At 41.4% G+C, this 22,438-nt stretch overlaps 1 protein-coding gene across 2 annotated transcripts in view; it reads left to right on the plus strand.

Annotated features, from left to right (window-relative positions):
- The window catches only part of ntm (neurotrimin), a gene marked incomplete at both ends in the record, with an annotated part of 482,453 nt that overhangs the window by 417,958 nt on the left and 42,057 nt on the right, over window positions 1–22,438 (plus strand). For both annotated transcript variants that reach the window (XM_080748934.1, XM_080748933.1), the window contains one exon: window positions 3,171–3,403. In XM_080748934.1, coding sequence (XP_080605060.1) covers window positions 3,171–3,403 — 233 coding nt within the window. The remainder of the gene's footprint in view (window positions 1–3,170; window positions 3,404–22,438) is intronic.

Raw genomic sequence — 22,438 nt, forward strand, 5'->3', positions numbered from 1 at the left:
CTGTCTGCTGACCTCAATATTGTAAAGTGCTTTGAGTGATGTGCTATGCATGAGCGGTGCTTCTTCTTATTCTTCTATTATTATTGGTCCGGAAACAATTCAGCAGATGTGCTACTGATGTTATTGTATGTTGTTTATGAACGTAGAGTAAAGGAAAACAGGCTCGGAGCACTTGTCTTCAGCCTAGCCATTGAGTTGGTAGTGTGCCCTGTGAACTGCTCTCACTGCCCAGAGAAATTCGTTTACCGTTGCCAATATAAATATGAACCGTAGCTTCAGGCTACTGTCACAATAAATTGATCAATCATCTCAATGCAGCGTGGTCCATTACGCTGAAAGCCATTGCTTATACGTACCTATCGATTGTGCACAGACAGTGAAGTTTTGTCTTCTTTTCCCATCATAACACCACAAATGCCCCAAGGATGCCATTGACCCTACTGCTGCCACTGAAGTGGAAGTGACTGATGTCATAGCCAAAGCTGTGACAGCATAAATGAAGCCAGGAGTCTCTCAGCTGCAAAGTGTTGTAACTTCCATTATATTTTTCCACCATGCTGAATTGCTGGTGTTTATATCACGTCTAGACTAACCTCAGGCAGTCTATTCCTCTGCAGGCATATCCGGCCTATTGAAGGATAAATAAAAGTAGAAAAAGAACACGATTTCAAAGGAGCAATTTTCAAAGAAGTGATTTTCATTCTTACATGCAGTATGATCCTATACATTCCAATCATCCACTGCCAATCCTCTCAATGTTGTGACATCAGTCCTTTTTTCAGCTGAAACAAGTCTCAGCCCCACTAGTGGCCCCTAGAGGCTGTACTGCTCCTTACACCCAACTAGTTGAATCAGTGGTTTGAAATGAGTTACATTGGCATACAGAGTCATATGGCTCACTAGTGGAGCTGAGAGAGAGAGAGAGAGAGAGAGATAGATAGAGAGAGAGAGAGAGAGAGAGAGAGAGAGAGAGTACATTTGGGGGGAGGGGGCCCATATCTAACTATTAATTTACAGAATGTCTGTCTGTCTGTCTGTCTGTCTGTCTGTCCGTCCGCCACCTGTCCGCATGCTGACATCACTGATACTAAAGAGTGTTGCCGCCATGGAACAGCCGCATGCTGAAACAATGCCGAGATTGCGCTAGGGTTTTAAACTGTCGGTCACCATGACCGGCATGGTTAACATTTACCGGACATCTGATAAAAATATGATCCATACCGGTATGCACCTTTCACATGATCACAACATCTGCCAAGTGGACCATAGTGTGAATCCGCCCTTTTAAATATGTTGATTGGGACCAAAATCATAGACTAACTGACCGACCACCTGACAGCCTGGCCGATATTGCCATCTTTTGCACCATACAGTAATAACAGGGCTAAAGGACAAGATGTATTCAATCAATGGCTAAAACAATGTCAACTTATATACTGAAGTAGACTCTGGAATGTACAAAGACCCAAATTCAGATGTACTGTATGTGTTTTTGACGTCTCAACCCCACTCTTTGTTGACATGGTAACAATGAGTGCACAATGGAGTTCTAATTATAGAGAAAATGCAGAAAACAGGAGTGTGTGGGCAGATCAGAAAATGAACCTGATAATTATAGTATCAAAAGTAGATTGTGGATATTAAGCACATTTGATTGTGCTTAATATCCTAGTAATTATCCTGGATTGAGATTTCAAGTTGGTGATTAACATTTAACAATATTAATATTCTACTTAAATTGTGGTTGTTTATAGTCCAGTTCAATTTGACAACTTATCCCTTGTGTAAAAGACTTATACGAGTAGGCTACTTTATAGGAACTGTGAATAGAGATTTAGCTTTTCAGTTCATGGAAGGCTGCTGAGAGCCAATCACTCTCACAGCCATGCAAACGATGTGTTAAAAGAAACACATTCACATTTGACACATTCTCTGATCTGTGATATGTGTCAAGCTGTCAGATGTTCAATATTTCCTTTTTATTTGATCATTAATCAGGCATTGACACTAAGGCTTGCCCACCTGCCCCCGGCAGGTAAATAAAACGTCAGGGCAGGTGAAGTTGGCTTTCAGGTTGCCCGACAGGGCAAGTGCTCATTTGAGAGGGGACACAAATGTCTATAAACACAACACGAGATATCTGTCTAAACACCTGAACGTGGCCAGTGCGCTGTGTCTTCTGGTCTGTGGAATGTAAAATAAGAGCACTATTTACCTATAATGTGCTGTTTTTACTGTTGCTACATTAAAAAATATAAAATAACAAGTGTGAAACCATAGACATATTCAATCATAGCTAAAGTATTTGGTGTTTGGATTCGGAGGTATTGAGGTATGACATTTTATCGCACAGCCCCAGAAAGTAAAGAAATAAGTGTTAAATTGCGGTAATTAAAATCGTACCTATCATTTTATAATGGACGATTTACTTTTCGGGCAAGTGGGCATTACCTTCGGGCAAGTAGAACATGACCTGTACTTGCCCGATGGGCAAGTGCCTCTGAGACCTTAGTGTCAACCCCTGATTAATTTCCAAAGACCAACAGCAAAAGGAAGGGGAAAAAGTCAAATCGTGCTCAACATGGGGGAACAGCGTGGCTTCAATGTGGTTCTAGAACGACAGTTGTCTATGACATATCTACTGTATGACGACTTCGGCTTCAGCCCGATCATATCAACATTTGACTTAATTTATAAAATTATTATTACTAAAATAAATAAACGTATGTGAGACATTTGTGGATGTACTTCTGTGGTCTACTGGTAGTGTGCACAAGTGATTTGGTACTGATCGGTTTAGCGGTTTGCGAAATTAGGTCCGAACACACAATGGCTACGGTTACATGGACAATATATATATATATCTGTCACGGCTAGATCGAGAATCAGTTAGATCGAGAACCGGAGCGCTCGCCGTGCGGCGCGGGGTGGAACAAGCGGTCGCTTTGATCCACAACAACGACAACGATAACGTAGCGTCGGCAGGAATGATAGCGCCGGAATGGAATGAAATATTCTATTCCATTCTGAGGTGTTTACATTTCTATTCTGAATGAGACGTCATTCTGAATACAAGCAGAATATACCTGCCCATGTAAACGCAGCCAGTGTCGATCAGGAATATCAAGAACAAGTTGTAACATGTTCTTTTTTCCGCCTTTACTGTACAGGTGCGCACAGGGGGATGTTGTTACACACACAGCCTGGCTAAACCGGTCAAGTATACTCTACGCTGGGGAAGACAAATGGTCAGTGGATCCCAGAGTGAGTCTGGTGACCCTCAATCAGGACGAGTTTACCATCAAGATTGAAAACGTGGACATGACAGACGAAGGCCTATATGTCTGCGCTGTCCAGACAAGCAGTCGACCGAGAACCACTTCTGTGCACATCCTTGTCCAAGGTAACAAAAGCTTTCTAAATGAAAAACATATTGTGTTATTTATTGTGCCCTGCCTGTCTGTGTGTACTTTTCTGTGAGTGAATGTGCCGGTAGTTGTTCTCATACTTTCCTAACCCTATTTGTCTTTGATTTCTAATACTCAAAGTTTGGCAGAGTTCTCAACCATTGTGGTGGGTGAGCAGTCACGTCCAACCCACTTCTCAAAGTTGGCAAACTTTATTAATTCTCGGATACAGTAGACAAGAGAGAATAAAAGGTGCATACTGTACAAAAAAACAAGATAAAGGTTAAAGAATCTGGTTGTCACTCATACTTAACTTGAGGCAGAGGAAACTGTTGTGTTGTGAATTCTTATATGTTAAGCATTTTGAGACATACCATAAACAAACCTGATACACCCACATAGGCATGTCACTATGACTTAGACATAACCATGTCTAAGTCAGAGACCTGGTTGTCCAGGCAGGGCCACAGATTTGACGGCTATGCCCATATGTGGCCCTGTGCATACTGTATATGGGACCGACCAACTTAATTCGAGGGAGTGCGGTACCTGCTATTGAGTCGTTCGGATATGCGGGTGTCCAAAAATGCCGATCCGATCCAACTGATACCCAGATACCCAGATACATGGGCGTGCCAATATATATAGGCATGGGCATATACTGATGACATCAGTGATCTCCATATACTGTATGGGCATAAAAGGGACAAGGACTGACAGATACAGATCATAAGGTACACAGGGAGACAGACAGATAAAGAGATCTCCATATACAGTATGGCCATAAAAGAGACACAGACGACGGTGTAGTGGTTAGTGCACATGCCCTTCATTCGGAAGGTGAGTGGTTCAAACCCTGCCTAAGCCAACGTCAGCAAGGGGAAGAAGACGACAGCCTTCCCCATGGCCTCAAGTAACAAGAAATCTTGTGAAATGAAATGTCGTGAACCAATCATCAAGGACGATGATACACGAAAGAAGAAGACAGATGGGTACAATGGGTAAAGGAGAAGTCTGTGCTCTTCAGCCAACAGTAGGTAGAAGGGCTCGTTGGTGCTCAACAAGGACACACATTGCGTCAGAGAGAATAATACCTGGGCACTTTAGGAATGACTACCCAAATAAAAAACTGGAGCACTCGACTGGTCTGCACATTCTTTATTTTGCAGGGGTGACGCAGGGGTGGTACAACGGGTACTCTGAACAAAGCCCCAGACATTATGACTCGGACATCTTGGTCGGATCGGTGGTACGGCATGGGAGTGAGGCCCGCAAAGCTTAAACGTGTTAGATGAACAATTGAGTCAGAGAGGAGGAGTTTTTTCTTTCGTTCTTTGCAGAGGGGGGAATGACATGGCGGTCTCTGGCCACAACCTGGAATGTTGCAATTATGTGGTCAACACAACATTAAGTCAGCCACCGCCGCCGGCACACCACGCTCAAAAGAATTTAACCACGTAAACCCTATACACTTAGGTGACCAGATTCCTAAGGGCTTTATACTATACCGTCTTCGCCGAAAATAGTGTTACAAGCTCAATGATGCACTCAGTGATGTGATGATGCACACATCATGTGCTCAAAATGCATGGTGGCTTGTCGTGAGCTTGTAGATCTTTTGCCAAAAAAAAGAATAGGGATACTAGGGTTCAATTAGATTTGTAGAGTTGAGAGTAATTGTAGCACATTGCTGTAATAATTCTATATTTTGCATTAAAGAGTAGTAGACTCATTGTGAGTAATAATATTAACATTACTAATCAATGACATACTTTTGTTACAAAGTTATAGGCTACTATTCCCTCTTCAAAGCTCTGGAAAGGACGCAGTTTGCACAATACTTTGAAAGCAATATTTAGGAAATACAGGTCTGTCGCTCGTCCTCGTGTCCCTATCACACCCTGACAAACTCTGTGAGCGACCTAGACTCTTCCTGACTCGCCCCATCAGTCAGGGCTGCAGACTCACTCCCATCTTCTGCCATAGTCTGAAAACTCACCTCTTTAGACTCCACATCATCAATCTCGATCTTGCACCGTGTAAGTCACTCTAGTCTGGATAGGCTATATACAGGATGTGCCTCTGACTGTGCATACCTGTATTACTTAGCCCCGAAGACAATTCTGGCTCAAGGCAGCGTCATATTAACACATCGGACGCCCACGTGGTTTTGATGTCTTAATTTGCTGGTGCCCATGGCAACGCGTCAAACGCGTCATTTTACCTACCGGTGAGAGTACTGGCGAGAAAAGTAATCCGAGTAAATGTAATCCGAGTATGTCCTGTTTATTTCGCGAAAATCTTTTCTTTCAGTCAGGACCGTTTTTTATCATTTCTAAGCCACAGTGTTTGTGTTACGGCATGTAGAAGAGGCTGCCGTTTTGAGAAAAAAATGAAAAAAGGAAGAGAATCCGGAGAAAACAGCATTTTTGTGCAGCCGCTAAACAGGAAGTCAACGAGACACACAGCACGTCCGGGTGATGTAATTGCGCGCTGCATGTTGGGAAATGGAGTTTGTTTCATCACCGCGGTAGCCAAGTGCAGTAGCTACAGTACAGTATAGTTTACTGTACAACGCGTCAAACGCGTCGTGGGCCTCCAGCGACATCAAAGAAATTGACTTGTAGACACCACGTGGGCATCCGATGTGTTAAATACAACTACGTTCTACTCTACCAGGTGATCATAACAGAATAACAAAACAAAACAAAAAAATATTTAAAAAAATGCCCTTTGTAGGTTCCCCAGAATCAGCGCGATTTAAAGGAAAATGGCCATCAAAGTAATGAATTACTTTATTTAGGGATTAATAAAACGTAATATATTTTATATAATTGAAGTACGGTAGTAACAAGCTGGAGTGCAGTGCTCCTGGAGCACACAACTGAGGAAATCTGGTTGAGGTGTTTACGGTAAGGTCATTTACAAATTTAGGTGGGTTGATTAATTCACGGTGTGTCAATCATATTTTCACATTTGTCAAGCTGCGCTGTCAACAGTAATTTTTCATATTTATCAAGTTGAGCTGTCAACAAGAATGTTGTCATATTTGGCAGACACGGTGCGCTGTCACCAATAATGTTATGTTTGCCAGACGCGGTGCGCTGTCATTGATAATGTTTTCATATTCATATCATCATGTTGATCCTCAACATGACAAAACTATTCATGTTAGTCTAAACATTTCATTTTGTTGTGAGTTGACTAATGAACCTTCTGTAAACTTGTCCCCGTAGGAACATTTTTCAGTGCTTAACCTTCAAAATGAGACGCAATTTATCAGTTCACATGCACGCATGAAGCATCATGCTGAAGGTGCATTCCAGTACATAAACAAGTACATAAATCCTTGACAGTGAGTAATGTTACTTTTTAAATTAACTTTACCAACACTGAAGGATATCCCAATCAAGTTTGCCTGCGATTCCAATCAAGTTTGCCTGCGAGTAATTTTATTTCCATTTATGAATGATGAATCCCAAATCCATATTACTTTCCTCGATCAGGGGTCTTCAAATTATTATTTTTGTTCAGGCCAGAGAGATGAAGGGAAGGGACCCCTATTGCATACAGTAGTTTATATGTACTGTATAGTTCCATAGATAGCTTCATAGACTTGACAGCACTAACATGGTTGTATAAGTTAATTAATTAATGTTTGTTTGTCACGTTGTGAGCTTGTAGATGTAGATGCTATTTTTGGCAAATGTTTATCACCCCAGAAGGTGGATATGCTAGGGCTTCAGGATGTTCAGTGGTCAAATATTGTATATATGTTTTTGTCTCTGTGATGTTATTGTTGTCTCCGCCAGGCCGAAAGGCATGGCCGAGACTATGTTTTGCACCCTGTCCATCCGTGTGTCGATCCTTTTCACATGGGCCACCAGGAGGCAGAGTTTTGCAAAACATTTTTTTTTACAGTACTCCTACAGATTCGGAAGATTGGCTTCCGAATTTGCAGGAGTGCTCCGTTTTGGACAAAATGCATCAAATCATGAACACAGCGTGCGATTTCCGTGAAATGTTGCACACACTCGGCTGAGGAATAAATGCAACTTCATGGTGATGCCATAACCGGCCGATTCGTGTTTTTACCTATAACTGCACCGATCTGTGAAGATAAATTTTATGCGCACTCCCTAGAGGCCAAGAAAAGATTTATGTGACTCCTTCAGATTTTATCCAAATTTCACGCAAATCAGATCTGTTTGATTGGCTATTTTTTGCACACAAAAACAATTTATTTTTAATTTATAATTGTCAAAACATCACACGAATCGGTACACATCATCTCTATAGTCAAGTGATCAAGACCGATCCGTCAGATTTCTCATATTCCATCCTGATTTGTGAATTCCGAACAATTGACCTGGCGGAGACCTGTGCTCAGAGGAGCCCTTTTTCTCGTTCCTCTGTGAGTCTAATGTACATAGAGAGATGGATTGTACACAATGTTCTGGTCAAAGGACATTTTATTTAATTAATGCCAAGTTTCATATAATTGTGATATGATTGTGGCCTGATCTTAGAGAGGGCAGAGAGAAAGAATAATTGCAGTGGACAGAGATGTGATTTACCAGCACTGATACATAATGAAGATGACAGAACACAACTTTAGTAAATTAAGAATGACTCTTTGCACAATAGCTTCTAACATTAACATGGGGCTTCAAAGAACAGAAAAGTGGAAGGTCATTAGGGCCGGGTATATTGCCTTTTCCTGAGAACTTGCATTTATCTCAGGATATTTAAAGGTGTATATATTTATAAAAATAAAAAGCTAGGTAGCTAGGTATCTATATCTAGCTTCGTAGATATAGCTTTACACAATACAACATGCATGTCATATGATTAAAGATTTATTGTACACTATAACACAAATTGTATATGGAATCCAATAGAATATGAAATAGAATATTATGGGTTACTTCAACAGAATAAAAGCATTATCGCAGCATTAACATAATCTCTCTTGAAATGGGAAAGGTGACAGTAAAACTGCCCCCGAGCAAGGCATCTAACCCAAAAACTGCTCCAGTGGAGCTGCTCAGTGACGAACAATTTAAAACTGTGGTTGTACTAGACAGCTCCCAGGTGTGTAGCTATGCAGCAGCAGGGCCCACTTTACCCTGGTTAAATAAAAAGTAAAGTGAAAGGTAAGTAAGAAAGAAAAGGGCACTTAAATTATGTTTCATTTAAAATTAAATCAATGAAATTGTCATTAACAATGAATTGATTGTCACTTCAATGTTAACATCCCTAGACAAGACAAGACGTGTGTTTTGGCTTCAAATGCCTATACCATTATGCCAGGGATTGACATACAGCAGTGATGTTAATAGGTTTTTAATGTAATGAGTCCCGGGACCCAAGGAGGGTCTTTCGGATGAGTCCCAGGGATATTTTATGGGTCCCACAAAAATTCAACGCGTCATGTCATTTTTGACAAAGTGCAGCATTTAACTTGAATTGGTTATTATATGGTTATTTACATTGTTTATCTTACAAAATACATACAAAAACGAATGAAACAATTAAACTATAATAGTACCTTGAGATGAAGAAGCACTAGGGATGGAGCTCGTTAATTTTTATTGATAATGAGCACTTTATCGCTGTTGCTTATCGAGCCGGGCTTTTATCGAGCCCACTATTGAGCTTTTTTCTGTTATTTTGTGGAAAGACATGAGACACTAATATATATATATATATATAATTACAGTACTATTCATGAATTAATAATAATAGCCTACTGTAAAACTATACTATAAACTATAGGCTAACATTTCCATGTCTCTCCTTTTTTTTTTTTTTTTTTTTTACAGTAAATGCATATCTATTTTTTCAATTAAATACATTTGACCAGGGCCTTCAAATACAGTACTTTAACAGACAGAAGGCAAGTCAACCTTTTTATTTTTGGAAAATATTTGAAGAAACTAAATGTGTACCGTCTCTTTAACAGTGTAATTTATAATGCATAGTAAGACGGTGTTACGCAACAAAAAAATACCCAATCAACAAGCTCAAACCGTGTCTGCTCGCACCGCGTTGTGATCTTGTACATCTGCTATTTTCGGTAGACTCAGAAGTCGCGCTGGCAACGCTACGGATTCATTCGCACGGAGCGATACATTATAACTCTATGGCAGTGATTTTGAGTGTCCCAAACGGATTATTATCGATGGAATCATTCATATTTTCAAGCACCACATACTGTGGGTAGAGAACGGGTGTCGCGCTGCTTCAACAGCCCGCGTTGGAGTTGTTTCAACTCGTCTCAGACTAGCTCTGGTCCATAGCGTTAGTGGAGGAGAACTCCACTAACGCTATGGACCAGAGCTAGTCGCAGACGTGCAAAGTTATTGATTGCACTTGGGTCTTATGTGATGCACTATGGACAAGTGCCTGGCTCCGTCTGCATTGTCGAAGACAGTGTTCCCTCCCGAGCATGATGTAACAACCGTGCTGCATATAGCCATTGTATTTAGCTCTCCCCTTGTCTTTTCCAAAAGGTAACCAAACTTTTTAGTGTTTCACGCGTTCCACCGTTGTTCCGCGGCACCCATGCACTTCCAAAGCACACAACTATCGATGACACATTGTACCTCCCGGCCCCCGGCCGCTATAGCAGCCCATGACGTGACGCTTACCCGATAACAGGCTCGACAAGCCAAACCCACGTTCGGTGGGGGAACCCTTCTTGGTGTATCACCTAACACGCTGTGCCACTATGGTCAGAGAGCGGCCCGGTGCTACGCTAAAACTAAGGCACCCATTGAATTCTGTGACCATGCAAGGAGCACACAATAGCGTCGGTGGATTCCAAACACACACTGTCGTTAGTTCTATCGTCTGTTTTAAGACTTTCTACGCGGATTTCATTTGTGTTAACGTAGGGTACAGTAGCATGCCTTCACCCATGAACAATGGTGGCGTCTGTGGACTTTTTAAAATATATTTCTTTTCGCGACGTGGTAAATTATTTTCACGTGGACTCCAATGGAGGCGATGCGTCCGTGGGACCCCAGAACACTGACGTGAATGCGTCTCTAGGCAACGTGAATGCGTCAGAGACGCGGGATGCGCACGTACTGACGTCACTGATACAGTATTTTCTTTTTCAATATTTCAATTATATTCAAGATAATTACTAAAGCACGTAAATACTGTATGCCTTCACCGTGATAAAGCATTCTCAACCAAAATGAATCAGCTCTCAGCCTTCATTATGAGTATAGACAGTTTGCTATCAAAGCTCAACTTCTTACTGTAATATACTATATAATAAGGAAAATGAAGGAGCTACACAATTGAAGATTTGTCACAGCATAATTATTGGCACCGTTTTGAACGATTATTTTGGGGGCTATTAAATTAATTTGTTTGGTGAGAAGAGGTTGTTTACACACAAACATAATTATGTTTGTCTCTAAGAAGCTTTCAGGCACATGGACTAGCCTTCGGTACATGTACCAATTCGACATTGTAAAGTGAGAAAACTTTCCTTCCTGCTTCTTTGTGATAATAGTGAATGAAAAGAATTCTGTCTGAGGATGTAACATTTATTTATTGCTCTATTATTGAAACCAAACACAATACTTTAAGGGCATCTCAAGAGACCTTGGCATTTCTGTTTTCAGTGTTTGCGATATTGTCGACAAGTTTGATACTTACAGAACTTTTGTGAGTTGGTTATGGGAATCGTTGGTTGAAGAACCAAAGTATACTGCAAATAAAGGACAGGCAAGACAGCAGATACAGTACAGTTTACTGATCGTAACATAAAGTGGAAGCAATTATTATTGCTAAAGGCTGTACAACTACAGAAAAGTGTAAATTGAGTTGTCAAGGCCCTTTTCCGTTCCCTTGTGGAAAACCTCAATTTAATTTTTAGCACATGTTCCTTGTAATGGTGGAAATAAAAGCGCAGCAGTTGTCCAAAGTTGTTTCAATTTAAAATTATTTCAGAATTCACAAGTGCCAGTGAACTGAAATGTTTTCTACACTTCCAGTAGTTATTCAAGAAAACATTCGACCAGATAACACGGTTGAATTGGAATTCCCCATAGTAACACATTTAAGTTTTGTGTTGTACAATAACAATTATCCACTGCTGTGCTACACATGATATATTTTACTTTAGTTGGCAACCATAATTAGTGGGTTAATCTTATTGTTAACTGGAAACAGTCATTGCTTTGCTACTGTATTTGCATTGTGCGAACACCAGCTGTGATATAATTATATAGGCCTACCACCTCCTCTCCTCCTCATTTAACCACTTTCACCTGACATACCTAATTTGAGCATGTATAGGCAACATTTTCCAAAACTTTGAAAAGCTGTAAATAATGGCGGCAGTGATGGTCTCACTTACTTATAAAAGAGTTCCAGAAACTTGTAGTAGAATTAAGCTATTCAGGTAACTTTGCGGAAGACCATTAAGACACTATTTCTTCTCTTGCCGTTAAGTAATCATTTGATTTTGATTTGGAATGCTATTTGGTTGGATGCACTGTACAGTGTGCACTGGCTGTACTATAACCGTTGCCATATGCATATGTACATGATGCAAACATTTTTGCCCGCTAGCAATAGTGGGTGGTCGGTTCAAACTGCTACTGTAGGTCATGTACGGAGCAGCCTGACGGAGCAGCCTAACCTCTAGGGACGGCTAGCATAGAGGTGGTGCCATATTTAGGTTTTCCATGTGTCTGTGGTTGACAGTACTTCATTAGACCCCTGGTGTGGTTGTTATGAGCAATTATTTTACTTACTTTGTTTGTATTTTAGGTTTCTTCCTGTTAGCTGAAATCTTTCGAGTGAAAAGTGCACATTCGTTAGGCTGGGGCGGACCTCCATTCAGAAACACCCCCACTTAGAAACACCTCCATTCAGAAACACCCCCACTTGGAAACAGGTTAGGGTTAAGGTTAGGTTTAGGTGACACCTCCATTGAGGTTAGGGTTAAGTTTAGTTTAGGTGACACCTCCATTTAGAATAATGGAAGTAAATCTTCTGAATGGCAATGTTTCTGAGGAACATTGCCATTCAGAAGATTGACTTCCAACTTGTAATATGTATTAGCAACTGGGTTAGTTTAAATATGGCTCCACTATTCCAACTACATACAGTTAATTTCTCAGTCTGGGCAATGCCAAACCAAAACTTGGGTGTTGTAGCTTTTACTTGACATACATTCACAGTATTTCATATACAGTAGCCTACTAGCTGCACACACTCTGCCAAACAGAGCCGAGAATTACATTATTTCACCCCTCTGTTACAGACGTCTAGCAGGTGATACAAAATCAAGAGCCCTCCATAACCTTCCTTCATTCCTTTATACTATTGTGATACAAATGTAAGAGCCCTACATTACTTTCCTTCATTCCTTTATACAATCGTATTATACTAGAGGGTCGCGGCCCTTCGGGCCGCTCACATCTAGTTAAAAAAAATTGTTTTTTTTAAATTAAAAAAAAAAAAGTCCAAAAAAAAAGTAAAAAAAAAAAAAAAAACGTTAAAAAAAAAAAAATTTGGGGGGGGACTATTGTGGCGGAACTATTGTGCCGCAGCGCACGTTTCCGGTCGGACATATTTGACCGGCGGACTATTTTATACAGTGGCAAAATATGAGGGTAATAACGAATACAACTGTATACAGAGGTTTGGAAACGACATCTTGCAAAGGTGACATGGGTGTTTGAATTTTTAAGCTATATTTAGTACATATGTAGTACATCTTGGCCAAGTGGTTTGGTATTTAAGTTAGCGATACATGACCCGGAAGTAGATCACTTACTCTTTTGTAATATAAAGATGTAATCGTATTGTAAGCACAGTGGTGAAATTGAGCATACCGTCTTTGGCTTGAACTTCAAGTTTATTGTCACTGCCACAAGTTTGCAGGTGTAAAAGAAGTGGATGAAATTATTATCCAATGATTTGCAGTTGCAAAATATTATCATCTTATCTTACTAGGCGTTCGCCGTCTGGTGTTTATCCATTCGCCTCCTCGCGGCACACCAGTTGTGCAATTGTCTCTTGTGAAGGGGGGGGGGGGGGGGGGGTATGGAGGTGGGGGGACTTGGAGGGTACAGGGTATGGATGAGAATTACAGTGTTGTGTGGGGCCTGGGCCAGTATGGGGGGGCCTTCATGTAGGAAGGCCACCCTAGCATCATATAATAGAGAAAGAAACAAAGGGAAGAACTTGGATAACAGGACAACATCATCAAATCTACACAAGTTGCATGCTCAAAAAAAGAAATAAAAAAGAGTATTATATTATAAATAATAATAATAATATTAATAATAATAATAATGTATTCCCCACTCCTTTGGATATTTGTATCTGTACAAGTCTCTTGTGCAAGTAAAAGACATCAGTTTGCAGCAGTTATCAAACATTTAAGTGTACTAGAAGCTGGGCCCCTCGGGAACGATGTAAATAGGGAATGAATCCCCCGCCCTTTAATGCAAACCCCATTATACCTGTTGTCATAGAACCCGTTTTGACCATCTGTTTGCCTGTGTCCATTTATGCCCATATATGGAGATATCTGTATCTGTCTGTCTGTCGGCGTCCATTTTATGTCCATATATGGAGATCACTGCAGATATAGTTCTGGGTCCATTTTATGCCCATATGCCCATATATGGAGATATCTGTCTATTTGTGTCCATTTTATGCCCATATATGGAGATCTCTGTATCTGTCCGTCTGTGTCCCTTTATGCCCGTATATGGAGATATCTGTTTATCTGCGTCCATTTTATGCCCATATATGAGATCTCTGTCGCTTTTTGTTTGTTTCTTCTTTAAGCAGAATACACAGCCTGCTTAAATCTGCATCATTCAAGTCATCCTCCCAGTCCCACGCTTTGTCGCTTGTCTTATGTTTGTTTTTGTCTCTTTTATTTTCTTTTTTGGAGCGGACCCCATGAATGCCCCATCCTTTAATGCAAACCCCAATATACCTGTTGTCATAGGACCCGTTTTGACCATCTGTTAGCCTTTGTCCCCACCCTTTAATGCAAACCCCAATATACCTGTTGTCATAGGACCCGTTTTGACCATCTGTTTGCCTTTGTCCCCTTATGCCCATATATGGAGATCTCTGCAATGAATCCCCCGCCCTTTAATGCAAACCCCATTATACCTGTTGTCATAGAACCCGTTTTGACCATCTGTTTGCCTGTGTCCATTTATGCCCATATATGGAGATATCTGTATCTGTCTGTCTGTCGGCGTCCATTTTATGTCCATATATGGAGATCACTGCAGATATAGTTCTGGGTCCATTTTATGCCCATATGCCCATATATGGAGATATCTGTCTATTTGTGTCCATTTTATGCCCATATATGGAGATCTCTGTATCTGTCCGTCTGTGTCCCTTTATGCCCGTATATGGAGATATCTGTTTATCTGCGTCCATTTTATGCCCATATATGAGATCTCTGTCGCTTTTTGTTTGTTTCTTCTTTAAGCAGAATACACAGCCTGCTTAAATCTGCATCATTCAAGTCATCCTCCCAGTCCCACGCTTTGTCGCTTGTCTTATGTTTGTTTTTGTCTCTTTTATTTTCTTTTTTGGAGCGGACCCCATGAATGCCCCATCCTTTAATGCAAACCCCAATATACCTGTTGTCATAGGACCCGTTTTGACCATATGTTAGCCTTTGTCCCCACCCTTTAATGCAAACCCCAATATACCTGTTGTCATAGGACCCGTTTTGACCATCTGTTTGCCTTTGTCCCCTTATGCCCATATATGGAGATCTCTGCACACACAGTACCGGTTGCGGAAAACTCTGATGTCAGACATCAGCTCCGCATTCGGGGATTCATTTTATGCCTATATCTGGAGAAAGCGTGTGCCGGTGGGAAGAACGGTTCTCGAGATTCACATACATACATACACATTCACAGAGATTTTTTGTTGACTCATGTGGCGTACGTGATGTCACAGCCTTTTATGAAGTGATGTCACAATGAGTCAGCGCTTGCGCCGATTTCCTCCGGAACAGCCTGATGTCAACAATCAGCTCCGCATAAGGAGATTCCGAACGTTTTGCGCCGGTTTCGGAAAACCGTGAGTCAGGTCGGGTCGAGGCCCTGCACTGCACTCCGCGCGGCGGCGGGGAACGCGCGTGCCGAATCTGAAGCCGGTGGGACGAACGGTTCTCGAGATACGTGGATTACAAACAAACAAACAGACAGAGATTTGTCGCATTTATAGATAGATAGTGCCAGTGTAACCGCAGTGTAGGCATTGTCATTAAGTGATAATGCCTATGTTGTCAAGACTGACATGGTAACAGGGCTCAGCGCTCTTTCAACACCCTTGGTGGTTGACAGGTGAGAACGGTTCCATAGTCTAAGCCGTATGGCTTTTGATACAGACAGTACTGCTTACTTAGCCTGTGGAAAAGCTTTCACACAGTATTCTTTATCATGGATAATTGACAGGACTGTTTTGACTGTTTTGTAGTGAGTGGTTCTTACCTGTCAGATGATGAGATTTCAACAATGAGATACTTCCATTTTTAGACTTTGTAAAAGATGGCCAAGACATGGTGCGGCCTCGACCTTCAGTATAAAAAGGAGTGTAAATAAATGTAAAGACGCAACAACATATGCCTACAAGACACTAGAAGTAGAACTATGAACCAAGGTAAACTTTATATTTGGAGGCAAGCTCAATTATAAAAAAAATAAATGCACTGGCTACTGTAGCACCCAGGCTTGCTGATCCTACTTGTGTTATTAACTCTTTGCGTGCCAGCGCCCTCTAGGGGCCAAAGAATGCCAGCGCATCTCTCATAGGCGAGCGCTTTAGCTTCCAGGACTTCAGCTTCCAGGACCTGACGTGCTCACGTTGATGCACTGCATGGAAATGTCCCGGATGAAGATGCTAACAGAATGGCTATTCCCATTTTGTCATCTAAAAGATCATTTTTGGGCGATTTCGCCGTAAATAAACCTCGCGCCGCTTTCCAAAAACACAAAAAAGAGATATAAGCCTTTAAAGATGCGGTCCTTCATTGGATTAGGCGGAGATTGGCGATTGCGTTCGCAAATTACGGCCGGCCGGGACGTTGTTAGCTTTCGGCTAGTAGCTACAAAAATCAAGCCAGGCTTCAGAAGGCCTCTTATCATTTTATTCATTTAATTAAATAAAGCCGAACTACTTCGGGATCGGCACACTCGTGTACTCATCGGAAGCGGCGCCGAACATCGGGTGAACATTGGGGAGCTCAAAAATGTTTTGAGCCATTTAAACCATTTTTAATGGAATATATCGTCGGACAGAGTAGAATGGCTAACTGGCTAGCGGCTAGCGAGCCAGGACCACCCACGACTCTACAAGCAGCTCGGGGTAAGTGAATTAATAAAAAAAAGATTGTATTGGATTGAAATAAAGCCGAACTAGTTCGGGATCGGCACCAGATGAGTTAATGCAACTGAAGTGTATCATTGTATTTGATACATTTGACTACATTGTTTTTTCATTATATTGTAGTTTTTCCCCAAGTACCCACCTCATCTTTAACCTTACACAATTCGAAGGAACACAACAGAATAAGCTCTCAAGCATTATTGTGTTTATCCTTTTGACTGTGGCGTGTGCTTTTGTAATCAATTGTAGACTACTGTTCTGTACATGCAATTTGTCAATAAAGAACCCAATCAATCAATCAATCAATCAATCATGAGGCCTATAATTCTATATTCAAGATTGCTTGTGGTTCTGTTTCCTTTGTCAAAACGACAGCGAGGAAAAACAGTGAAAAAGTGGTTTTATCCCTTTCATCCCAACTACACTCATCTGTCCCACTGGGCAAAGATGACAGCAAAATCCAAGCTGTGCTGTCTGGAAGGTCTTTGATCCGTGTGTGGACAGTTTGGTCTTTACCCCCCAGCAATGGCAGGGTAGTAGTATCTCACCCTGTGCTACCGTACATACAGTACAGTAACAGCGGTTGGACTGTCTTTTAGATCAGTGAATCTTAAACCTTTTAACTTTTTAACCCAGTTTGATGTGCATCAGGCCACAGACCCTGGTATTTTGTATCACTACTTTGTAAAATCAATCATGTCAATATACGTAACTCTGAAAGTGTACAAATGGAACATTTGTACGTTCACCCTTAACCCACTAACTCACTAACCACTGGCATCAATTTTCGTTTTTCCTTACCTTTTCAAGTACTCACAGAATATTTTTGTATTTATTGGCGCTGTGGGGCAACCCAAGAAATCTGTGAAAAGACTATTTGGTCAGACGATGAGTTAATAATCACATTGGCAGATACAAAGCTACAGTTTTATTCATGTTCAATGGAAGCCAGTGACAGGCCAGTCAGAAGCATGCTTGACATCAACAAGCAAATGTGTCGCTTTATAGCTTTTTATCTTTTGTCACTGCCAGTGTGAACGCAGCATAAAGGTCCATTTGGTTCATAACTTTCAATCATTTGGCTGGGGAGTGGGGACTCCCGGAAGGACCCCTGGGGGGTCCCCTGGCCTAATGTTGAGAACTCGTCTTTAGATAATTCGTCTTTGCTTTATGCTTTGCCTGTGTGTTAAGAATGAATGAGCTAGGCCAGAATAGCTGTCTTCAGCAATGAAAACTCCAAAAACTAAGTTTTTCTAAGTTTGTAATTTGTCTAACAGCAGGAAAATAACTTGTCATTGACTTTGTTCCTTGAACCATTTCAGATCAATACGTCTGTAAAGTGTAAAACTGTTGCCTGTGCGATAATTCTATAGACCCATCTTACACATTTTTGGTCAAAGCCTGGGCTCGGCTGGCACGTAATGTAGGCACTGATATGAACACACTGACAATGATTTTGTAATTTGTTAGTTTTACACAATGTGTTTCCCAACCTGGGGCTCGGGGCCCCCTTGAGGGGGGTGTGAGGCCATGTTGTTTGGAGTTCCAAAATAAATCATTGTGAGCTTGTTGATCGGCTATTTTCCCTTTCCTCTTTCAGGAACTATAGTGTGTGTGTGTGTGTGTGTGTGTGTGTGTGTGTGTGTGTGTGTGTGTGTGTGTGTGTGAATGGAACTAAATTGACATAACGTGTCCATTTGGTTCCATTTGTATGCTGTCAGAGTTAAGGGGAAACCTTGAAATTTGCATGTTTGGGAACCACTAGTTTACACCTTGCAACCAAGTTAAACATTCAGTCATGTATGTACACCACACACTTGAGTCGTGCACAGTCATCATCAGCTACAGTATGTAACCCACTGACCTACGGTAAAAACCTAGATTAGATGGTAAATCAGGGGTCTTCAACTTTTTCAGGCCAATGACCCCTAATGGCCGGACTACACCAAGCCGTTTCGCGCACGTCAGTGCGTATGCGTGCGTATGCGGGGCGCGCGTGCGTATGCGGGGCGCGCGCGCGTATGCGCGTTTTGGATAGATCCAATATATATCAATTCAGCCGGCTACACCAGGCGTACGGATAGCGTGAACCACGGATACGCATTCCCTAAAAATAGGATCGGTTCTATTTTTTAAGCAGGCGTATGCGTTTTGTACACAGACTATCTGGTCTTCCTCACATATACTCACTCCTTGGTGTAGCCTGGAGCGTTTACGCATACGCGAGCGTCTTCACGGACAGTACGCGCGTATGCACGCATTTTTTGGTGTAGTCCGGCCGTTAGTTTAGAGAGAAATGAAGCAGGGACCCCCACAACCTTTTCATAGATTCCATATAGTTTCATCGTTTGACAGCACAATCATCTGTGTATTTTGGATTCATATCAATTTGTGTTTTCAGATATTTAACCACTTGAACCGTCAATACTTAAAAAAAACTTGACCTTTCACTCTGTACTTAGTCTGCTTTTTTTCCCCTCTACACCAAAGCTCTTGCTGCGAGGCATTGTGAGCTTGTAGATCGGCTATTTTTGGCTAAAGTTCTCAGAATATGGACGCTAGGGCTCAAGTTGTTAATATAAAAAAAGGAGAAAAAAAAAAACGTTTCTATCACACAAAGATTTGGAGGACCCCCTATAGTAACTCCGAGGACCCCCTAGGGGTCTCAGACCCCCTGTTGAAGACCCCTGTGGTAAATGAAAAGTAATAGGTTGGTGAAAGCAGCATTTTTGATTAGGGTTTTATCTGGCCTCATGTATGTTACATCTATTTGCACTCCTTACCTAAGGGGACATTTAGTCCACAGCACCTAATGACCATGACATTGATTTTTAGCTAGAGGCTAATGGGATGTGTGACCCCTCCGCTTTGAAACGGCCTATCCAGCAATTTAGAAACTGAATTTTGATAGCGACCAGTTTCCAAACAATACCAGAAGGTAGTGAAATCATGTGGTATGTCCAGTTTGTCCATAATAAAAAGAGAAAAAAAAAGTCTGCATACCAATTTTGCTGTTCCCAGTATATGGTTTTTACTTTAACGGTTAGAGCCAGATGGCTCTTCTTCAGACCTCCTTGTCCACCTATTTCTGCCTCCCATTTCAGCTGTGCAATGAACTCATAAAATGGAGTTCTGCACTTTGGACCAAAACTAAAATCCTTTCTTTTGAACCAAAGCCACTGGCTGCAGTTTTTGTCAGCACCAGTTTCTAGGGTCTGGGTTCTGATGTAAGCTCTGACTACTATTCCCAAAGTCCTTCTGTAAACCCAGATTATGGCTAAAATCATAATTGTGATTATTATGCATTCAAGATTAGTACATTTAATTACATGTATTAACTCTTTTAGTGCTAAAACCGAACAATTTCGGTTCTTTTTTTCAATCCAATACAATATTTTCTTTGCTATTTTACTTACCCTGAGCTGCTTGTAGAGACGTGGGTGGTCCTGGCTCGTCCATCGCTTTCCAACGAGCCATTCTACGTGTTCCGACGATTTATTCCATTGAAAATGGTTTAGAATAAAGTTTAGAGCCCCCCCAAAAAAACTCTATTTTTGCGCGACGTATCCGAGGTACCAAAACCGAACAATTCCGGTTTCTTTAATAAAATGAATTAAATAATCGGAGGCCTCGACGAAGCCCCCGTCTAAATTTTGATCCAGGCCGAAAACCGCGAGCTCTTTCCACCGGCCCGTAATCGGGTAACGCCGCCGCATCGCGCTGCCTAATCCAATACATTCTCACATCTTTAGAGACCTTTTTCTCTGAACTGTGTTCCTATGGCAGCGATTTTTTTTTTTTTGCGGCTAAATAGCCTCAAATCGGGCTTAAAAAATAAAACGATAGCTAACTGTTAGCTCTCTTCATCCGGTTCACGTTCATAACACTGTTCACAGTGAAATCCCAATGCACTTCTGCCTGGGTACCCGGATGTTATAGCGAGTCTGGCACTTTAGCGGCCTCTTGTGGCCCCTGGCAGTCATCGTGTTAATGATCATTATTGTTTTGGTGAAAAGGGATGTTTAAAAATGTTCTCAATATCTTTAGCACCACATCTTTCTTTACTTACAGTCATGTGATTGTTGGATAGATGGGTTGTACAGTGTTCTGGTTATTAATCCTTGGTTAGGAGAAGGTGCAACAGCTGACCAAATCAGGTACTTGAATTTATTGTTTCACTATAACATAACTGTAAATGTAGAATCACAATTGTTGATTATTTTCAATTCACTGTGCAGTCATAATCTGTCTTGTGACAGAGATGTTAAAGGTGCTGCAAGGAAAGGCAGTTTTAGCACAAAATAGCACATTTCAACAATAATGCAATTCAATGTACTTAACCCTTTAAGTGCCTATCCCGAACATGTTCGGGATATTCGGGATCAAAAACAATTTTTTATTTGCTATTTTACTTACCCCGAGCTGCTTGGAGCAACGTGGGTGGTCCCGGCTCGCCCAGCGCTCACCAACGAGAGACGCTAGATGCTCCAACGATTTATTCCATTGAAAATGGTTTAAAATAAAGTTTAGACCCCCCCAAATGTTCACCCAATGTTCATTGTAGGCGGCGCGACGTATTCCAGGGTGCCTATCCCGAACATGTCCGGGATATTTAATAAAATGAATTATTTTATCGGAGGCCTCAATGAAGCCCCGGTCTAGACGTCCATCCTTGGCCGGGACTTAGACTCGGCCATCCACGGGCCGTATTCGCGCTAACGGCCAAATCGCGCCGCCCACTCCAATAATAAATCACATCTTTAGACAGGATTTTCTCCGGATTGTGTCCCCAGACCCAAAGAGAAAGTTTTTTGCGGCTGAAATAGCTTTAGATCGGGCTTCTAAAGGGGTTAGCATTTTGGCTACGTGTCAGCTAGCTTCCTCCTCTCGATACCCATAGCATTGACTGGAGTGAAAACACAAGGCAGTTGGGAGAGGGTCGACGAAAGCTATAAAGAAGGTCAATGGAGAAATTTCTGGCACTCTAGCACCCCTTGTGGCCGGATGGCACTGTATGAGTTAACACAGAACTGTTCGTCTCTCCCTTATGAAATGGTCAGATACATAATGTAGATACATTTACATCAACATTTACACTATAACATTTAAATGAGACAGTTCTATACATTTTGAAAACTGTCAAAAAATGTGTGTAAGATTAAATGCACTGTGCATACATACTGTGCAGTCAGTAAACAGTATCCAATTCAGTGCATAGTCAGTAGACAATGACAGTAAACAGTGTGTTGTACCAGCAGTCAAAGAATACACAGAAATACATTCAAAAGCGGACAGATAAAGCACAAGGGTATCTCTTGCCAAAAAATAACAGATCTACAAACTAACAACAGGCATTGTGAGCTTATATTGTAGATCTGTTCTTTTTTGGCAAGTGGACACTGTTGTAGTAGGGAATATAAATTAGGCTTTAGCTGTGAATTATAAAAAATAGGTGTTGAGTGAATGAGCGGGGGGGTTGTTGGAGGGTTTGTTTCAGCAAACATACTTTTGAATATCCCATGTCTTTCTTCTTTACTTTCTAAACTAGCTAAAGTACAAGACGGGCTGGAGATGATGTGATTACAGTTGTCCTTGCCGAGTTGTGGCTGGAAAAAATCGAA

The sequence above is a fragment of the Nannobrachium achirus genome (genome assembly GCF_963921795.1).
Source record: "Nannobrachium achirus genome assembly, chromosome: 19".
Classification (NCBI taxonomy): domain Eukaryota; kingdom Metazoa; phylum Chordata; class Actinopteri; order Myctophiformes; family Myctophidae; genus Nannobrachium; species Nannobrachium achirus.